Source organism: Rattus norvegicus, chromosome 19 (assembly GCF_036323735.1).
Source record: "Rattus norvegicus strain BN/NHsdMcwi chromosome 19, GRCr8, whole genome shotgun sequence".
NCBI classification, from domain to species: Eukaryota; Metazoa; Chordata; class Mammalia; order Rodentia; family Muridae; genus Rattus; species Rattus norvegicus.
This window is the reverse complement of record NC_086037.1, coordinates 23,668,899-23,690,436: the sequence shown is the minus strand read 5'-3', so window position 1 is coordinate 23,690,436 and position 21,538 is coordinate 23,668,899. Positions and strand designations below refer to the sequence as shown.

The window sequence follows — 21,538 nt, the reverse complement described above, 5'->3', positions numbered from 1 at the left end:
GTGTCAGTGATTACATCATAAAGTGTGTGTCCGAGGAACAGCCACATTCTCCACACAAAAGACACTGTCACACTGAGTACCCCTTGGTGACTTTGAATTCACTTATTAGCCCAGGATCCATGGAACATGCAGAGATCCATCTGTAGCTGTCAGTTCTAAGTCCACAGGAGGGGACAGAACCCTTGAGTAAGAATGATGGTCTTAAGAGTCAAGAGATAGAATTCAATTTTTATTCATAACAAATTCATTTTTACAACAAAACAGGATTAAAATGAATAAAAATATTTAAAAATATTTGAAAGTAAAAATAGTAACAAGAACATATAAATATGAAACAACAAAAAGAAAACTTCAATTAAAATCATAACAAAAATATTTCTAAAAGCATATTCTTAACGAACATTTAGAAGCACAGACGTATTGCTGTTTCTCCTCTAGCACACATAATGAAAGGCGGTCCCCCAAGTTGTCTCTCAAGTGCTGTTTTCTGAGAAGAAAGTAAGACTTCAATCAGTCAGGCTGGCTTAGTGGTATATAAATTTAGGGTCTCTAAGAAATGACAAATTAACTCAGAGGATGAATACTCATCCAAAAAATGTTGTTACCATTCAGGATGTTGGTCATCAGGGACTCCTGAGAAAGCAACTTATTCTTCAGGAAGCTCTCTTACTGCTGTGTGTCCAATTCCAGCTCTCTTGCACTTTCTGAGACCTGGGAGAGGAAGGCAGTTTTTCAGACACTGATTTGGTGGGGAAATGCAAGCCAGCTGTCAGAATGCTGCCTTCTACCACCTCAGTTCTATTGGACAGTCAACATGGACCTTTTAACTGATATCATTGTTGCTAACTCTGTGGGCAGGGCAAAATCTCCAGAGAGCCTCACAGTAATGTGGGCTGCCAACATGGGACCCAGACTTATACCAGTGCAAACCAAGAACAGGGCAATGGCAAGAGACCTCATCAGGTTGCAGGAAGAAAGGAGATGTCCATATGTCACCAAGGTTAAAGCCAATGACAAGTACTAATTTGACATTTGCACTTGGTTCTTATCCCAAAGGTGCTTCCTACACAAGAGATCACATGACCACAGAGTGTCATTTGTCAAAGAACCAAGAAATTGTTCAAAACTCTACATAGGATCCAATGTATCACATGGATATGCAATAATATGATATGTTATTCATCTGTCACCATTTCTAGACTGCAGCTTCAAAAAGAGCAGCAAAATATGCTTGCACAATAATTCAGTTTCTGAAAAGTGGTTAACTTCCCAGAATACTTGTGCATAGGCAGAGCAATGAACAATTCCATTACATGAGGTGGTTGGCTGGTTGTGAGTGTAAATTAGAAAGGTGGTAAGAGAAGCAAAGATGTATCAAATTGGCAAATTTTATCAGATATTGTTAAGCTAACACGTCCCTACCTGATAATGCTGATTCTGGCCGTTGATGGTCTTTATCTTTCTTGTTGTAGTCAACCAAATATTTCTGGTTCAGTGCACAATCAAGATGTACCTCCTTGCTCTCCTGCTTCAGTGGGACCAACTTCTTCCTACATGTGTTCTCCATCAGGAGCTGGCTGAGCAGGTTTCTGGAAATACAGTCTGCATAGTAAGATCATGCTGGCCCTTTCTCCCATTCCTACTCCCAAATCCCACTAACTCTACCAGGTCCCACAACCCATGAAGACTTAATAAAATGCATCTTGATACATATAAGGCTGCTGCAGAAACCATAAAGAGTTAATTCGGGGAAGAATAAATTGTTTGCTTGGCCTGACACCAATTAGTGTCCACACCTCTGAGAAAGAACATGGATCTACAACTATCCATGAAAGCCCAATGCATGGGGGCAACATCAATTAGTACTGGGCCAACACACTCAAAAGAGGTCAGTAGAACCAAGAGAAGGTCATGCTAACCATGTGGTCCACGCACTGAGTTTTGTAAAACCTGGTGTGACACCATAGGTCCAGGTCAGCCTAATAAACTTCTGCTGACTTCAATCAGTGCTGTTCTCTCTAGAGCCTTCTGAAGATGCCTAGACAATCCTGGGATGAGGAACAGTCTTTTATGGAACTGAAAACTGAGTCCTAATGACCCTGGAACACTGATGGGTAAATAGCACAAGAGATAGAACCAGAGCTGAAGACCGTCCAATCCAGAACAAAGAAAGTCAGAAATGGCCATTCCACAAGTGATAGCCTTTCTGACCAGGACTTACCTAGAGAAGGTAATCTCCTTCTTCAGCTTATGGTTGTTCTCATGGACCTCAGTGTTCTCCATCTCTAAGTTGTGCAGAATTGACATGACCGCCTCCTCCATTCTCTCCAGGTCTTCATAATATGGATTTGGCCTGAAGTGTGGCCTGGCCCGAAATGATAGAATACAATGAACATCGGCATTTAGGAATATATGAACTCAGGGTGGGTCCTATATTACCCCAGGCTGCTGCTTGGATCTTCCAGCACTCAGTCCCCTGCCTAGCAAGTACAGAGACTCACCAGAAACTCACTGCAATTACAATCTTGCAAAGCCACCAGCTGTCAAGGGCTTTGCAAATGCACACTGGGCACTCACTCTCCCTGACTTTATCCCTGAATTCTTCTATCAGACCACAAGTTCTGCTTTTAAATAAATGGAAGCAGATGAGTCCGTTTTCAATCTCACTCCTCAGGAAGGGTCAGGTTGTGAATCTCCACTATACGGGAGTTGAGGTTTAGCACAGGGTGGTTAGGGAGGCACAGCTTTCTAGAACCCAAAACCTTAATAGGATAAGAAGGTGACCTTGCAGACCCAGGAATGAAACAAGAGCATTTGGAGCGATTCATACCTGTTCTTCATGGATCTCTCTGTCAGGAACCTCAGGCGATCTCTCAGGTCATTTCTCTCCTCAGTAATGAGCTGCAGCTCTTTAATCAGCCTCTCCTTTTCCTTCTTGGCCTGCTTCTCGCTTAGAGCAGTTTCAGGGGAAGATGTTTCTATCCCAGCGTCTGTAGGTAGAAGAACACAAGTGAACCTGCATGGGGAGAATGCATAGAGTGTACATAGACCACAGTAAGGCCTAAACAGGAGAACAAGCCAGGAACTCAGTGTCACTGCTAGGCGATTGGTCTATGCTTAAGAGACCTCCTCAGGGGATCTCAGTTCTCCCACTACTCTATAGAGACCAAGAGACGTAAGCATCCAGGTGTGCCCTATGCCGGACATCACGTGCTTACATGGACCACGGAGATGGCTTCTCCAGGATTATTATCAGCTGAACAGGGTACAGCTTGGTTTCAGGACCCTCACTCCTGTGGCTTCAGAACTCAGATGATAAATTCACCATCCAGAAAACTTGAGTGATTGGAGACACTCAGATTTCCTACCCTGATACTCTAAGCCAACAACTTTGGATTTAAAACGCATTTCCGGGGAGGATATGTTCAACAGACTTATCAGTGTCCCTATGTGAAATACCAAATGCCCCAGAAGTGCGAATAGGTTACAGGCTGAATCTTGGTCTACACGTTCCAAATAGTTTTGGTATTTTAGAAACATGTTTGTAACACACAACCTCTAATATATAAAGCTAACGATGACCCTGCCAGTTAGAAGAAATCAGAGAAGGTCTAAGAACATAAAGTTATTGCCTGGAGCACAATCTCTCCCTGTTACTACTGTCAGATACCCACTGTATTTAAAGAAGCAATGATAATGAAATACATTGCTGCCCTGTCTAAACTCAGAAAAGGTGGACCCTCCATGACTCCTGATGATGTTATTATATCAATGTAACAGAACAAATGAACTGAAAAGTAAAGACCAGAAGTTCACAGTATAATAGCATTGGCCTTACCATATCCTCCCAGTGGGGATGGGGAACCTAAAGTTCTGAAATCCTTGACTTTAAGGAATTGTGATATTCATGGAAATTCAATTCCTTTTCAGATGCTCCAGTTGTTGTGGCCCATGGCTAGAGAGGTCAGCTTAAGCCTGCAGCACCCCTGGCAGGAAGCTAAAATTACACTGCCCAGAACTTACTCCACATTCCCCAGAAGTGCTGTCTTTGTCCATCATTACTTTGAGACGAAAGGCCAGACTCCTTCACTCTAGTCTCTCCAGAATCGACGTTCCCCCTCCCAAAACGTTTGCGAAGACGGGAAAACATGTCTTAGCTTGTAACCGCCAGACTCAGACTGAGAGAAACTAGGGCACTGGTTGTCACTACAACACTGGTGACATCACAGAGGATGCCAGAACTCTCTAGGAGACAATAGAATGTCCAAGAAGGGACAGCTGATGTCATGGGGAGCAGACTTTGCCTCCCTGCTAATGTTCTCCCTGTACTGAGCATAAGCTGAGGTGCCCTTTCCAGGAGACTTTCCTGGGGCAGAGTCACTGAGCATCTCCTGCTTCCAAAGCCAAATTTTCCTCAAGGCTTGATTATTAAAAACCTTAGTAATTCTTATGCATCTAAATGAATGTTTCCTTTCAAATCTTGCCCAAAAAATGTCTCACTAACTCAAATTGTCCTCATTCACCAATGTTAGCCATTAAACCTTCCTGAGATTTCACACCAGCTTGAATATACAGTCAAAAGTTCTCCTGTCTCATTATGTACAGGTGCTTTATATCACATCAAGAAATAGTCTGCATGGTAGGTTACAACATGAGTGTGTGTTAGGGGAACACTCATGAAGTCATGTGCTTAGCAATCAACAATTGCCAGAAAATTCCTTAGTTGAAAGAGTTGAAGTCTTTATGGTGCTAGGAACAGTGTGGAGACCAGTTGGCAGAGGAAAGTGCAATATTGGACCCACCAATGAAGGGAACCTCATGCTGCTTGTGGGGTTCTCATCTCTTCGCCAATGTCGCCGAAGGAGCACTGCTGACAGGCCTTCTATCAGAAGCTGAGCTTCTATCAGAAAAATAAAATAGTCAAGAGATATAGGGGGTGCAGATAAAGGTGTAGGACGAGGCTATACATATCACTACGTGGATAGAGCAAGGACCCAGCACTTGTGCTCTGGGTCATGGGCTTCCCCACAAACACAAAAGCATCTGTCACAGTAAAAAATGGATACTGTATTGAGTGCACACACTAACACTGATTGATCAGATCCATACCCCAGATTTTGGGGACAGATCCATGGCCCCAAATATCTTCCTCTCAACTTATACAGCAAAAAATAAGAAAGAAAGAAAGAAAAAAGTCAAAACAAAAAGCTCAAGCTTCTCATATGAGGATTGAAGGAAGTGTGATCTGGTGGTCAGTTCTGATTAGGCCATTTTAGATAGAACAGTGCACAGTGATGCTTAATGTGATGGGTCCTATATAAAGCTTTCTGCAATATTGGAATTTTAACAAGCCTCATCCAGAACATACAGAACAGGAAAGGATGTGATCACCATGTCCTTGCTCTCTATCAGGTTATTTTTCTCTGTCCGTGATTGTCAGCCATAGAGAGCAACAATCTGAAATAGCTGGTAGACATGGAACAAAGTGGCTAAAACTATAGTTGTGGGTTACACACCTCAACTGTCAAAGGCTAATGCTGTTCTCACAGTCCCTGGAGGCCACTCTTGTAAGACTGTCTACTGGAAAGTAGAAGCAGGTTTATCTGAGCTCAAAGTGAACCTGGCCAGCTAGGAAGAGGGCAACATGGGATACTTTGACCCTGTCTAAACCAGCACAGAAACCCACACTTCCTTCAAAGCATCATCTATGAATTCTTGATTATCTACCATTCTCTCCCTACCAGTCTTTCAGACTGGAATTGTAGAAAAGAACTGGAAATGATCTTCCTATTCTGAAGACCTTGATCTCTCTTTCCTTAGGTGCACATTAAGAACTCATGCAAATGGGTATGACCATCTGAACATCTTAGTATCATCTACTCACTATATCCAGCATAATACTGTGCCTATGGCAATCTCAAGCTTCCTTGAGTTTTGCTGACCCAGCAAGAAGTATGAAGTACTGAGGTCAAACCCCAGTGATCCTTTCAAGGGTTTAGAAGAAAGCCATCAGAGAAACTCCACTTCTTTGTCCTTAGATTAAATCAAGCTGATACAATGTGAACCTGGTGGGCTATTTAACCATGCATCTTTCTGCCAACCCCACCTTTCTGAGTTCAGTCCATCTGAACCTGCATGGGGAGAATGCATAGAGTGTACATAGACCACAGTGAGGTCTAAACAGGACAACAAGCCTGGAATCCAGTGTCACTGCAAGGAATTTGGTCTTCGCTTAAGAGACCTCCTCAGTGGGTCTCAGTTCTCCCTCTACTCTATAGAGACCAAGAGGTGTAAGCAGCCAGGTGTTCCCTATGCCTGCTGACACACTCAAGAAATGCAGTAAATTTTAATTTCTGTTCAATTGTTCAGTAACTTACTTACACTTGCATATTGCTGTGGAAGTGATGGGGTTTCATGATCAGCATTGCATTTAACAATGCATAACCAATCATCCCTCCTAGAATGATTCTGTATATAGAGAAAGAAAATGTATTAGAATGGCTTATAGGCTGTGGTACAGCTAATTCAACAAGGAATGGAAGGTCTAAAACGCAGTAGTTGCCCCTGTTGAAGCCAATCCCCCTAGCATAGCTGTAGCCATTTTGTTCCATGCCTGCTAGATAGTTCATATTCTTGCTGTATTATGTCGCCTATCATTGTTGTCTGAAAATAATTTAACTCACAGCAGGGTCAGGAATGATCACATAACTTGTGTATGTTTTTTTTATCGGTTATTTTGTTTATTTGGATTTCAAATGTTAACCCCTTTCCAGTTTCCCCTACAATAACCCTGCATTCCACCCCCTTCCCCAGCCTCCTCGAGGGTGCTCCCCCACCCACCCATTCCGGATCCACTGGAAGGAAGTTCTTTATGTTGTGAGGTTTCTTAATCTTAAATTTCATAATTATAAGCTTCATGTAGGACCAAAAAATTAAAGGTCAACATGAGGGCTGCAGAGATGGCTCCATGGTTAAGAGCACTGACTGCTCTTCCAGAGGTCCTGAGTTCAAATCCCAGCAACCACGTGGTGGCTCACAACCATCTGTAATGAGACCTGATGCCCTCTTCTGGTGTGTCTGCAGACAGGTACAGTGTACTTATATATAAATAAATAAATCTTTAAACAGATAAAAAGTCAGTATGAACCTTTGTTGTCTAAAATGGCTTGAGTCAGGGCTGACAACCAGACAACCCTTCCAGCACCTGCCTATGAGCTCACAGTTTTAGGCTTTATAAACTGGCATAGAAAAATGTCCAGGGTCCTAGCCTGACAAATTCTCAGCTATGTCTCTGATGATCAGTCTTATTTATTTTTAGCATGCATTCGTCAGCACAGTAGCTGTGCAGCTGCCTGCCCTCCATGGTATCAGATCTACTTTCCAAACAATAACGCTCAACTCTTACTGACTGTGTAGCATCTTGGCTGCTCTTTGTTCCACTTGGACAGCCCTCAGGACCAGGCTCTCCTCTCCCTCAACCATGGCTGCTGTCCTCTTCCTCTCTCCTCTCCATCACACATGTTCTTCCTTTATTCTCTGGCAGCTTCTTCCTCCTTCTTCCCTCCTCATGATCCTCTCTAGCAAAGCCCTCAAAGCTCCCCTCCCCCATCTCTCTGCTGTGCAGCTGTTGGCTGTTGGCTTCTTTATAATCACAGTTAACTGGGAGCAGGGTCAGTTATTTGGGGTTAACCAGTCTTGAGTTCTACAAATTAGCATTAAAATACAAGCAGCATTAGGCCAATCCACTACAGGGATTTTTGTTTGTTTGGTTGGTTGGTTTGGTTTAATTTTCATTTACCTTTTTACCTGTTATTTTATTTTTGGCCATTTTTTATTAATTAGTTATTTTATTTATTTACATTTCAACTGTTGTCCTGCTTTCCACACTCCCCTCATCAAACTTTACATCCCCTTTCTGCTCAGCTTTGCCTATGTGACAGTGCTCCTGCACCCACACATATCCATCCCCACCTCACACCTCTAGGATCTGCATTTGGTGGGGCAATAAGCCTCACCTTGAACCTTAGAGCATCCTTGCATACAATTTGGCTGGCAGTTTGGCCCCTAGGAGCTTGGGGATTAGGGAAAGAAGATCTGGTCAGATATTAAAGCCAATGATTGATGCTTTCTCTTCTTTTTCTGGTTGTAGGTGAAATTATGTTTGTGTGCTTCTCTTTTTTGAAATTATTGAGAGATGATTAATTTCTTGGATTTTCTTGGGTATAGTTTAGATCATTGTCTTGGAGTTTTCCTCCTATTATCCTCTGTTGTGCTTTCTTAGAGAAAAGTATTGTTTATATTTGGTTTTGTAGGGTTGGGTTTTTAGCTCAGTGGTAGAACGCTTGCCTGGCAAGCTCAAGGCCCTGGGCTCGGTCCTCCGCTCCGGAGAAAAAAAAATTTATTCTTTAAATTTGGTTTTGACAAGAAATATCTTGTTTTCTCCGTTTATGGTGATTGAGGATTATGCTGGATATAGGAGCCTGGGTCTGCATTACATCTGCCCAAGATTTTCTGACCTTTAGAGTCTCTGTTGAGAAGTCTGGTGTAATTCAGATACATCTGAATTTTTTTTGTTACTGGATGTTTATACTGAAAGAACCCCAAATTTGGGGAGACTCTCGCTCCAGTCTCCGGATGTCGTGCCCCAGGAAACACGAGTAGCCGATCTTGATGTAACAACAAGACTAGCTTTATTAAGGAGATCTAGGGCCAACACGTATCTCACGGAGCCGACCTCGAGCCTCTAAGGCAGGGGTTTATATAGGGAAAGCCAGAGGATTTCTCGAGGTTACACATGATTGGCTGATTCAAATGGTGCAGTTACTTTTGGCTTGGAGTTACGTCAGCAAAGAATACGTGTAATCTAGCATCTCAGCAATGTGGGTAGGGTGACTCATCTCACTCAGCAGGGGGATGACTCATCCTCAGGGAGTGAAGGAAGGGGAGGGGGTGGCTCCAGATGGCCAGTGTCCTTGGGGGCTGATAGCCGGGTCGGTGAACCCTATCTCAAATTCTCTCAGGCATGTCAGGACTTTGTTTATGACTGACTTTTTGAAATTTAACTCTTCAATACCTTACCCCTTTTAATGTTCTTTCTTTGATCTGTGCATTTAGTGTTTTAGTTATTGTGTGAATGGAGGAATTCTTTCTGGTATAATTAATTTGATGTTCTGTAAGCTTGTTTTACCTTTATGGTCTTTTTTTCTTTACCTTATGGAAGTTTTCTGCTATGATTTGTTGAAGGTGTTTACTGGACCTATGAACTAGACATCTTAATTCTCTTCTCTATCTATTATCCTTAGGTTTCGACATTTAATTGTGTCCTGAAATTCATTGATGTTTGGATTCAATAAACCATACATGTTTATCTGAGATGGGTGTGTTGTGCTTTGTGGGTGACCTCCTTTACCCCAACTGTTCCACTTAGTAGCACGTTGGATAATGAGACATGGTCAGCAATGGTGACCTCTTCCCATAAACTATATGAAAATAGGGAGGGGAATTGATGTGTGTCAAGTATCAGTAGTCTCCTGGGTGGTTTTGATTCTCGGTTGGCCACATGCAACAATTTCAAAAGCCCAGGTTTGATGTTCCTTGGGATTCCCATGATGATGTACTCAGACATGACAGAAAAAGACCAGAATACACATGAGAGAACTTGATTTCTATAATAGAGAGAACATTACTAAGTTTTGTTACAAAATATTAGATCACACAGTGATCTCTATGAATGTATTATTTAATGAAAAACTAGTGTGTGGTATAGCATTGCCTAGGCACAGACATTTAAAGAAAAAGTTGTTTGTTTACTGCAAACATGGACTTTATTACCATATGACTCACCTACCACACACCTTCATTGCAAAGTTAAAACATGCACTTAGGTCCAGAGGAGATCAAGGCATATCTTGAAAGGAAATGAAGATGACTAATGCAATGGAAAGTCTTTGAGTTGAAGGATTTTTAAGAAAGTGTGCAGAGGGAACAAGAATGCTCTTCTTCTGAGAGGTCAGTGAATTAGGAAGGACAGTTGGGAACTTTACTTGACTTCAGCATCTGATTCCTGAGACTTCATTGGTAAACTTAATGTCCGGAATTTTGTGTTGTAAAACAACACATTGGCTCTGCAGCTTTTGGGAAGGCCCATGGACAGAGAGATCACAGACGCTGTGAACCATTTGTGTGGCCATCACATTTTGGAAAGACACTTGAGAAGTCCTCAAGGAGAAAATAATGAAAAACTAAATGTCTTCACAGGAATTATCTCAACTCTGACTATGATTTTTTCATATTAGTAATTTATACTTGATTCTTTTTTTTTAATTTTAAACAAGAGCCTTCGGTTTTAATCTGTGGTGGTCGTAGAGTCACAAAATGCTTACAATACCTGTATGGCACCGGTGTCGTCTCCGTCTCCGTCCTGCAGATAGGAGAGACACCACGAAGTTCTTCTCAAAGCAGTTTATTCAGGAACCTTTCTTTCTGCATGCAAGCAGCAGTCTCCTACCCCCAAGGACACTCCCTACTAAAAAACCAGTAACCACGCCTCATCAGTCCAGTCTACATAGTCTCAGTTCATAGGTCCACGCCAAATGGCCTGATCTTGTGTCATGGTGCGCCTGCGCAGCTCACACGATGGGCGTGGCTTACTTTTGGATGTATGAGGAAGTCAGGTGCTAGTCATAAGACTTGGCAGCAGTCCCGGGTGCCATCTTGGGATTGCTGTCACACCCGCTCCCCACAACCCGGGATCTAACACTATGGGGTTAGAGATTCTTCTTTTAAATGCATCACCATGGACAACTTCCATTTAACCAGCAGGTGTCCATGCCAGGCAGACACTGAGCAGGTTGTATGTTCTGTTAATCTCCACAACAACCCAATTCAGCAGAAACACCCCCATTTTACAGGTGAAGAAACCACAGCTCAAAGCAAATGAGTGTCAGGGTCCCCTCAGTCTCACTGTCTGTCACTCAGACCCACATCCTTCTCTGTAAAGGGAAGCCATGGGCCTGATGTGGGCTGTGCAAGCTGACTCTGCTGAGATGATCAATGCTATTCTTGACCCTGGGAGAATTTAAGACAAGGTGACCCACAGACTCCTGGGATAGATTCTATCTCTGGGTTCTAGGGTGGGACACAGTATCACTTGCCGTGGGTCTCTACTCACATGAGGAGTCTGCTCCCATCTGTCAGCTTCTATGGCAGTGGTTCAAATCCCTCCTAATGATGTAACCCTTTAATACAGCTCTTCATGCTGTGGTCACCCCCACCATAAAATTATTTCATTGCGACTTTGTAACTAATATTGCTGTTCTTGTAAGTCATAATATGCAACTTATCTGATAGGCAAAGTATCAGAAAAAAAGGGCCTGGGAAGGGGTCTCGACCCACAGGTTGAGAAACATTGCTCTGTGAAATACTTTTTTTTTTTATTTTTTTTTATTAACTTGAGTATTTTTTATATACATTTCGAGTGTTATTCCCTTTCCCGGTTTCCGGGCAAACATCCCCCTCCCCCCTCCCCTTCCTTATGGGTGTTCCCCTCCCAACCCTCCCCCCATTGCCGCCCTCCCCCCAACAGTCTAGTTCACTGGGGGTTCAGTCTTAGCAGGACCCAGGGCTTCCCCTTCCACTGGTGCTCTTACTAGGATATTCATTGCTACCTATGAGGTCAGAGTCCAGGGTCAGTCCATGTATAGTCTTTAGGTAGTGGCTTAGTCCCTGGAAGCTCTGGTTGCTTGGCATTGTTGTACATATGGGGTCTCGAGCCCCTTCAAGCTCTTCCAGTTCTTTCTCTGATTCCTTCAATAGGGGACCTATAGTGGTTTGCTGCTGGCATTCGCCTCTGTATTTGCTGTATTCTGGCTGTGTCTCTCAGGAGCGATCTACATCCGGCTCCTGTCGGTCTGCACTTCTTTGCTTCATCCATCTTGTCTAATTGGGTGGCTGTATATGTATGGGCCACATGTGGGGCAGGCTCTGAATGGGTGTTCCTTCAGTCTCTGTTTTAATCTTTGCCTCTCCCTTCCCTGCCAAGGGTATTCTTTTTCCTCATTTAAAGAAGGAGTGAAGCATTCACATTTTGATCATCCGTCTTGAGTTTCGTTTGTTCTAGGGATCTAGGGTAATTCAAGCATTTGGGCTAATAGCCACTTATCAATGAGTGCATACCATGTATGTCTTTCTGTGATTGGGTTAGCTCACTCAGGATGATATTTTCCAGTTCCAACCATTTGCCTACGAATTTCATAAACTCGTTGTTTTTGATAGCTGAGTAATATTCCATTGTGTAGATGTACCACATTTTCTGTATCCATTCCTCTGTTGAAGGGCATCTGTGAAATACTTTTAAAGTAAGGCCTTCTTCTCAGGAGAACCCGGAACAGTTGTCAGACCAGAGATGCCCTGAACTAGTTACATGTTTTAGCAGGCCTTAAGGACAACAGAGATTCCTGGCTAAAGGCACAATCTGAAATCACTGTCCCCAGGACATTTCTTGCCTCAGGTTTTCCCCATAACAATGTGAGTCTGCTTGAACATGTCTGTCCAGGAAGCCAGTCCCTGTAGACTGTTATACAGACAGAATGCTAAAGTTAAGAATGGTTTCCCTCTGACGGCCCATAGTCACTTCTCTAGAAGTAAGTTCAAGTCCCCTGTGTGTAAAGTCACATAGTGTGTGAGACTTGAAATGTCATCCGTTTGAGTTGACAAAAAACAATTCTCACTTCAGATTTACAGCTGACCAACAGTTATTTTCAGGAGAACACAGAGGGTGGCCAGGCCTGCACAGTCAGATCCCCTCCCTGCTTGGGACAATCCCACCCACAGTAGACTTCTGCTTCTCCTAACAGTGTTATCAGAAAATGTGACCTTAAGGTTCTGAAGTACACACTATGAACAAACCCTAAAGTTGTTAGATGGCCGATATGGGGCTTTTCTCTGCTTTAAGATCATTCTGGCCTCTCCTCTCCCCTGGACTGCATTCTGTTCTCTCTGGTCCGTTGATCTTTAAGTACCTGGGTTCAACTCAAGGCCTGGGTGGGGAGAAGGACCTTTTCTTGTAGGAATGAGCATGGATCAAGAATGTATCCCCACTGTGACTGGGCAACAAAGTACCAGAAAATCTCCTCCAATCACAGAACTGGGTCATGTGGGAGCCACCACTGTTTCAAAGGGACAGCTGGTTGCTTTCTCCTGGAAGAAGCACTTGGGGGTTGACTGTCACTTCTGAACCTTCTGTTCTAAGGTCACTTCTCAGAAGAAACACTTTGCTCTAAGTCCTTTGGGGGACTCACCCAGCACTGGGGCTGGAGGATCCTATGGTGTTGCAGCTCTGAGCTGGGAGGGGGAGCTCGCACACTGACTTGAAGAAGCCTGTTTTCACAGCTGATCTATGTCTGAGGAACAGGTGCTTTTAAAGAAGCATGTGAAAGCATATCCTGCAGGAGAACCCATTCTGCAGGGAAAGTCACACAGGACATCCAAAAGTGGATTCCCACCTTCCACAGGGTGGGTGAACCAGGGAGGGCGCTGGATGGTCAGAGATTTTGAGAAAAGCCTGGATTTTCTGAAAGACTTCCAGCACTTTACATCCCACCACTATCCCAGGCTCACATGTGAGGCTCAGCAACGAGCGCCACCTGCTGGGGTCCCTGAAAACTAAACTTGGAGTGGAGAACTGTGGAATACACCTCTGGGTAGGGGGAGATGCAGGACTCCAGGGCCAGGCCTGGGGTCTGTCCCTTTGGGTCTCCTTGCTTCCCAGAGGCTCTGAGTGCAGGGCCAGAGAGCCCAAATCTCAAATTCTTTGGCCTAAGTAGTGAGAGTCAACAGGGCAGGGCAAGGCAGGGCAGGGATGGGCAAAGGAGGGCCAGGCACAGGAAAGCCAAGCCCAGCCAGCCAGTGGATAGGCTCTGGGCATGAGGGACTGGGGACAGCAGGACCGACCCTCACTCTCCAGGCTGGGCATGGCACCCCAGCAGGGATGTGGAGAGTCCTGGAACCGACAGCCCCTTGTCCTCTGGCTGCATCTGACAGTGCATGGAGGGCTAGAATTCAGAGAGGCTCCTGGGATCCCCCGATTTCCTAATCACATTGTGCTCACAAGAACACTATTAATCTTCTACAAAATTACAGAGCAGGCTGTATGAAGACTCTCAGCTGACAATGTGGACATAAATTATGAGTATGTGTAGCAAGACCCAGGTCACTTCCAGGTTCTTAGATAGTAACTGAGAACCTCAAACACGGTAGTGATGTGATAGTGTGGTGTTAATCTAGTGACAACTAGTTTCTATTGTGACACAGATGACTCTTTTTGTGTCATGGTTAGCTTATAATGAGTAGAAGACCTAAGCTTGAGAATAACCAAAGACTACATTAGTTCTCTAGGTGCTGAGCTTTTAAAAGCCCTGGGGTGACAGCAACTGTTTGTGGACATTCTGGATTATTCCTTCTGTACTTTAACTCTCTGAGTCACCTCCACTCTCAGTAAGTTAGTTCAATTCCATAAATTGGAAATCAGTCACCTGGAAGAAATACTTTCTTAATGTGATCTGAGATTGGCCGTGGAAAAAGGGTAGCTTGAACTGTCCCACCTAGGTTCTGGGCTTGCACAGGCCTGCTCTCCAAAAGAAATGTGTGTTCACAGCTGTAGGCTGCATTCACTATGGATGCCCTTGAGGTTCCTCCCTAAACTGCTTAGATAAAGATAAGTTTCTTGCTAACAATCAAAAGAATTCATTATGCCAAGCTGGCCTAAAGGAAGTTAGTTTCTATTCTGTATTTTATCAGATGTGAATAATATACATGGTCCTCATTGGTAATAGGTGAAAGATCTGCTCTAATATGGAAACTAACTGGTGCTGGAGGATGATCCTGACCAACAATGAGCAGTGGGAACACCAGAGCCCTGTACGGATGTCTGGCAACCTAACACGTTGAGCACGCACGGCTCAGTAAGTTCCCTGTGAACACACATCTCCTGAGATCTATTTAATTGGAGGTGATCCTGTCCACCTAATACAGCACATGCCCTGGAAAGACAAAAGCCACCTGAAGAAGCTGTGGTGACGACTCAGAGGTTAGAGCATCAGCTGATCTCTCAGAGGAACCACGTGGTCCCTAACAATAATATACAACGGGGAATGGGATTCCTTCCTTTGGACTATGAGGGAAATTCACCCAGGACAGGTCACAGACAGACTGTAGAAAAAAAGACCCATTGACATAAATGATAAAACTAAGTCTAATCTACATCAATAAAAACACAGCATACTTCTGGTCAAGGACAAGAGCATCTGTCAAAACCTGTTTCCCAGCATGACATTGAAGGTCATAATCTCTGGGGTAAATATCGATGCTGTATTGCAAGAAAAGCTGAAGCACATGGTTCTCCATTAGGATGACTTCTGTATTCCTTTGAGAATGTTGTCAATTTTTCTGTAGCTGTACAGCAATGAGTGTATATTACTCAATATGTGGGGCACAGGGTCAACAATGAATGGGAGATGCAGACTGTTATATGTTAAGGTGAGCAGAACACATGACAGTATGGGTAAAGTATGGCAGTGATTACATAGTAAAGTGTGCATCTGAGAGACAGCCACATTATCCACACAGTAGACACTTCACACTGGGTACACCTTGCTGGCTTTGAATTCACTATTTAGCCCAGGCTCCCTGGAACATGCAGAGATCCATCTCCAGCTGTCAGTTCTAAGTCCACAGGAGCAGAAAGAACCCTTGAATAAGAATGATGGTCTTAAGAGTCAAGAGATTAAAATCAATTTTTATTGATAAGAAATACAATTTACAACAAAACAGGATTAAAATGAATTAATATAAATATTTAAAAGTATTTTAAAAATGAAAAATAGTAACAAGAGCATATAACTATGAAACAACAAATAGAAAACTTCAATGAAAATCATAACAGAATATTTCTAAACATCATATTCTTTTTTTTTTTTTTTTGGTTCTTTTTTTCGGAGCTGGGGACCGAACCCAGGGCCTCGCGCTTCCTAGGTAAGCGCTCTACCACTGAGCTAAGTCCCCAGCCCCTAAACATCATATTCTTAACGAACATTTAGAAGCACAGATGTATTGCTGTTTCTCCTCTAGCACACATAATGAAAGGCGGTCCCCCAAGGTGTCTCTTAAGTGGTGATTTCTAAAGAAGAAAGTGAGTAAGACCTCAGTAAGTCAGGCTGGCTTAGTGATATATAAATTTAGGGTCTCTAAGCAATGACAAATTAACTATGAGGAAGAATATTCATCCAAAAAATGTTGTTAATAGTCAGGATGTTTGTCAGCAGGGGACTCCTGAGAAAGCAACTTATTCTTCAGGAAGCTCTCTTACTGGGGTGTATCCAATTCCAGCTCTCTTGCACTTTCTGAGACCTGGGAGAGGAAGGCAGTTTTTCAGACACTGATTTGGTGGGGAAATGCAAGCCAGCTGTCAGAATGCTGCCTTCTACCACCTCAGTTCTATTGGACAGTCGAGATGGACCTTTTAACTGATATCATTGTTGTTAACTCTGCGGGCAGGGAAAATCTCCAGCAAGCATCACAGTAATGTGGCCTGCCAATCTGGGACCCAGACTTATACCAGTGCAAACCAAGAACAGGGCAATGGGAAGAGACCTCATTGGGTTGCAGGAAGAAAGGAGATGTCCACATGTCACCAAGATAAAAAAAAAAAGTCAATGACAAGGATGAATTCGACATTTGCAATTGGTTCTTATCCCACAACGGTGCTTCCTACCTAGGAGGTCACATGACCACAAAATGTCATTTGTCACAGGACCAAGACCTTGTTCAAAACTCTACATAGCATATCACGCAGTCATGCCATAATGAGGTATGTTATTCATCTGTCACCATTTCTGGACTGCAGCTTCAAAAAGAGAAGCAAAATATACTTGCCAATAGTTCAGTTTCTGAAAAGTGGTTACCTTCCCAGAATACTTGTACATAGACAGAGCAATGAACAATTCCATTACAGGCCATGATTGGCTCGTTGGGAGTGTAAATTAGAAAGCTTGTAGGGGAAAGCAAAGATGTATGAAATTGGAAAATGGTATCAGATATTGTTAAGCTCACACAGCTGCTTATTCCTATCAGATATTGCTGGGGTCTGGCGGTTTCTGGTCTTCTCCTATTCATATTTATCGTTCTGTTCAATTCAATCAAATATTTCTGTATCAGTGCACAATCAATCTGTACCACCTTGCTCTCCTGCATAGATGTGACGAAGTTCTTCATACATGTGTTCTCCATCAGGAGCGGCTGATCAGGTTACTGGAAATACATTCTGCATAGTAAGACCTTGCTGCCCCTTTCTCCCATTCCTACTTCCAAGTTCCACTAACAACCCTAGAACCCATATACCCATGAAGACGTAGAATACATCTTGATACATATAAGGCTGCTGCAGAAACAGGAAAGAGCCAATTCAGGGAAGAAGAAAATTTTTATGGCCCAAGCATCAAATAGGGTCCAAATCTCTCAAAAAGAACATGGATCTACATCTATCCATGAAAGCCCAATGCATGGGGGGCAACATCAATTAGTACTGGGCCAACACCCTCAAAGGAGGTCCGTAGAACCAAGAGAAGGTCATTCTAACCATGTGGTCCACGCACTGAGTTTTGTAAATCCTGGTATGACCCCAGAGGCCCAGGTCAGCCTAAAACCTTCTTCTGACTTCAATCAGTGCTGTTCTATCTAGAGCCTTCTGAAGATGCCTAGACAATCCTGGGATGAGTAACAGTCTTTTTTGGAACTGAAAAATGAGTCCTAATGACCGTGGCACACTGATGTGTAAACAGCACAAGAGATAGAATCACAGCTGAAGACCATCCAATCCAGAACAAAGAAATCAGAAATGGCCATTCCACAGGTGATAGCCTTTCTGACCAGGACTTACCTAGAGAAGGTAATCTCCTTCTTCAGCTTGTGGCTATTCTCATGGATCTCAGTGTTTTCCATCTCTAAGTTGTGCAGAATTGACATGACCACCTCCTCCATTCTCTCCAGGTCTTCATAATATGGATTTGGCCTGAAGTGGGGTCTGGCCCCAAATGATAGATTACAGCAAACATCAGCATTTAGGAATATATGAACTTAGGGTGGGTCCTGTACTACCCCAGCCCTGGAAGGACACCTTCTGAATTCTATATATTGGGATCTTCTTCAGCTTCAGAAACTTGTTATTCTGGGGACAGGACACCGGAAGCTCAGCATCCAGATTGAGGGTTCCATGGCTCCCTTTGTTCAATACAGAAGACTGGACCTGGAGTCAAGACAGTTATGTTATCAAAAGCCTCAGCCACAGCTCTTCCGGGTACTCCCCTACACACCCAGAAAATGTGATTTGATTTTTCCTGTTTTGACAACAGGAATTATTCATTCTGAATAACTAATAGTGTAGAGACAGGCATTACACATAATTATGGAGTTGAGATCACATCTGGCCACAAAATAATAATCTGCCCAATGGATACAACTGTACAGACAAATGTGACCACACAGTCAAAGAACTGTGCTGTTGACAGTGGGGCTCCCAGAACAAAGCACTCACATCTCCACGAAAGTGTAGCATGGGTAAATACTCAGGCTAAGACATAGACCCGTAGACTCAAATTTGGAGGGAAATATAAACATATAAATGTTATACATATGCATTTGAATGTGTGCACATGCACATACACAGACTGAGACACAGCCACAAATAAAGAGAAATGTAAACAGAGAAAGAGAAATATGGAAACAGAGAGCACTGTGAGAACCAGGAGAAATGCATGCACCATTGCTGTCTCAGAGGGCAAGACACACAGACAATAACAAACAGGCCTGAGCCTGAGACCTTCTAGTCAAGCATTGAGATGAACCCCCTCAGGCTGCTGCCTGGATCTTCCAGCACTCAGTCCCCTGCCTAGCAAGTACAGAGACTCACCATAAACTGACTGCAATTACAATCTTGCAAAGCCACCAGCTGTCAAGGGCTTTGCAAATGCACACTGGGCACTCACTCTCCCTGACTTTATCCCCGAATTCTTCATTCAGACCACAAGTTCTGCTTTTCAATAAATGGAAGCAGATGAGTCCATTTTCCATCTGGCTCCTCAGGAAGGGTCAGGTTCTGAATCTCCTCTATATGGGAGGTGAGGTTTAAAAAGGGGTCGTTACAGAGACACAGCTTTCTAGAACCCAAAACCTTAAAAGGATAAGATGAAGGAGACATTGAACAAACAGGAATGGAACAAGAGCGTTTGGAGCGATTCATACCTGTTCTTCATGGATCTCTCTGTCACAAACATCAGGCAATCTCTCAGGTCGTTTCGCTCCTCTGTAATGAGCTGCAGCTCTTTAATCCACCTCTTATTTTCCTTCTTGGCCTGCTTCTTGCTTAGCTCAGTTCCAGTGGATGATGTTTCTCTCCCAGCGTCTGTAGGTAGAAGGACACAGTGAACCTGCATGGGGAGAATGCATAGAGTGTACATAGACCACAGTGAGGCCTAAACAGGAGAACAAGCCTGGAACCCAGTGTCACTGCTAGACGATTGGTCGATGCTTAAGAGGCCTCCTCAGGGGATCTCAGTTCTCCCACTACTCTATAGAGACCAAGAGATGTAAGCAGCCAGGTGTTCCCTATGCCGGACATCACGTGCTTACATGTACCACGGAGATGGCTTCTCCAGTATTATTATTATCAGCTGAACAGGGTACAGCTGGTTCAGGACCCTCACCCCTGTGGTTTCAGAACTCAGATGATAAATTCACCATTCACAAAACTTGAGTGATTGGAGACACTCAGATGTCCTACCTTGATACTCTAGGCCAATATCTTTGGATTTAAAACGCATTTCCAGGGAGGACATGGTCAACAGACTTATCAATTCCCCTGTTTGAAATACCAAACCCCGAAGTGCCATTGGGTTACAGGCTGAATCTTGGTCTACACGTTCCAAATAGTTTTGGTATTTTAGAAAAATGTTTGTAACACACAACCTCTAATATATAAAGCTAACGATGACCCTGCAATTAGAAGAAATCAGAGAAGGTCTAAGAACATAAGGTTATTGCCTGGAGCACAATTCTCCCCCTGTTCCTACTGTCAGATATCCACTGTATTTAAAGAAGCAATGATAGTGAAATACATTGCTGCCCTGTCTAAACTCAGAAAAGTTGGACCCTCCATGACTCCTGATGGTGTTTTTATATCAATGTAACATAACAAATGAAGTGAAAAGTAAAGGCCAGAAGTTCACGATATAATAGCATTGGCCTTACCATATCCTCCCAGTGGGGAAGGGGAAACTAAAGTTCTGAAATCCTGACTTTCAGGGATTGTGATATTCATGGAAATTCAATTCCTTTTCAGATGCTCCAGTTGTTGTGGCCCATTGCTAGAAAGGTCAGCTTAAGCCTGCAGCACCCCCTGACAGGAAGCTCAAAATATACTGCCCAGAACTTACTCAACATTCCCCAGAAGTGCTGTCTTTGTCCATCATTACTTTGAGAGGAAAGGCCAGATTCCTTCACTCTAGTCTCTCCAGAATCGACGTTCCCCCTCCCAAAACGCTTGCGAAGACGGGAAAACATTTCTTAGGGTGTAACCGCCAGACTCAGACTGAGAGAAACTAGGGCACTGGTTGTCACTACAACACTGGTGACATCACAGAGGATGCCAAGAACTCTCTAGGAGACAATAGAATGTCCAAGAAGGGACAGCAGATGTCATGGGGAGCAGACTTTGCCTCCCTGCTAATGTTCTCCCTGTACTGAGCATAAGCAGAGGGGCCCTTTCCAGGAGACTTTCCTGGGGCAGAGCTACTGAGCATCTCCTGCTTCCAAAGCCAAATTTTCCTCAAGGCTTGATTATAAAACCCTTAGTAATTCCTACGCATCTAAATGAATGTTTCCTTCCATATCTTGGCCCAAAATGTCTCACTAACTCAAATTGTCCTCATTCACCAATGTTAGCCATTAAAACTTCCGGAGATTTCACACCAGTTTGAATATGCAGTCAAAAGTTCTCCTGTCTCATTATGTACAGGTGGTTTATATCACATCAAGAAATAGTCTGCATGGTAGGTTACAACATGCGTGTGTATTAGGGGAACACTCATGAAGTCATGTGCTTAGCAATTGACAATTGCCAATAAATTCCTAGGAGAAAGAGTTGAAGTCTTTATGGTGCTAGGAAAAGTGTGGAGACCAGTTGGCAGAGGAAAGTGCAATATTGGAGCCACCAGTGAACGGAACCTCATGCTGCTTGTGGGGTTCTCCTCTCTGCACCAATGTCGCCAAAGGAGCACTGCTCACAGGCCTGAGTAAGATGTACCATGAGCTTCTATCAGAAAAATAAAATAGTCCAGAGACATAGGGGGTGCACATAAACAACTAAAATGAGGCTATAAACATCATTAAGTGGATAGAGCAAGGTCCCAGCACCTGTACACTGGGAAATGGCCACCCCACCAAACACAGAAGCATCTATCATAGTAAAGAATGAATACTTTATAGAATG

The 21,538-nt window shown here is 43.4% G+C and overlaps 2 protein-coding genes across 2 annotated transcripts in view; one reads left to right on the top strand and one right to left on the bottom strand.

The window, feature by feature from the left end:
* Positions 1–21,538, top strand: part of LOC134483260 (disks large homolog 5-like) — a 664,485-nt gene that overhangs the window by 529,294 nt on the left and 113,653 nt on the right. The gene's annotated exons all lie outside the window — the stretch shown is intronic.
* On the bottom strand, positions 217–4,186 carry LOC134483264 (disks large homolog 5-like). The gene is made up of 6 exons (XM_063278555.1): positions 4,024–4,186; positions 2,831–2,990; positions 2,222–2,365; positions 1,423–1,589; positions 606–711; positions 217–487 (listed from the first exon to the last, which is right to left on the bottom strand). Exons 1-5 carry the CDS (start codon positions 4,148–4,150, stop codon positions 647–649), a joined length of 663 nt encoding a protein of 220 aa, XP_063134625.1. The 5' UTR covers positions 4,151–4,186; the 3' UTR covers positions 217–487; positions 606–646.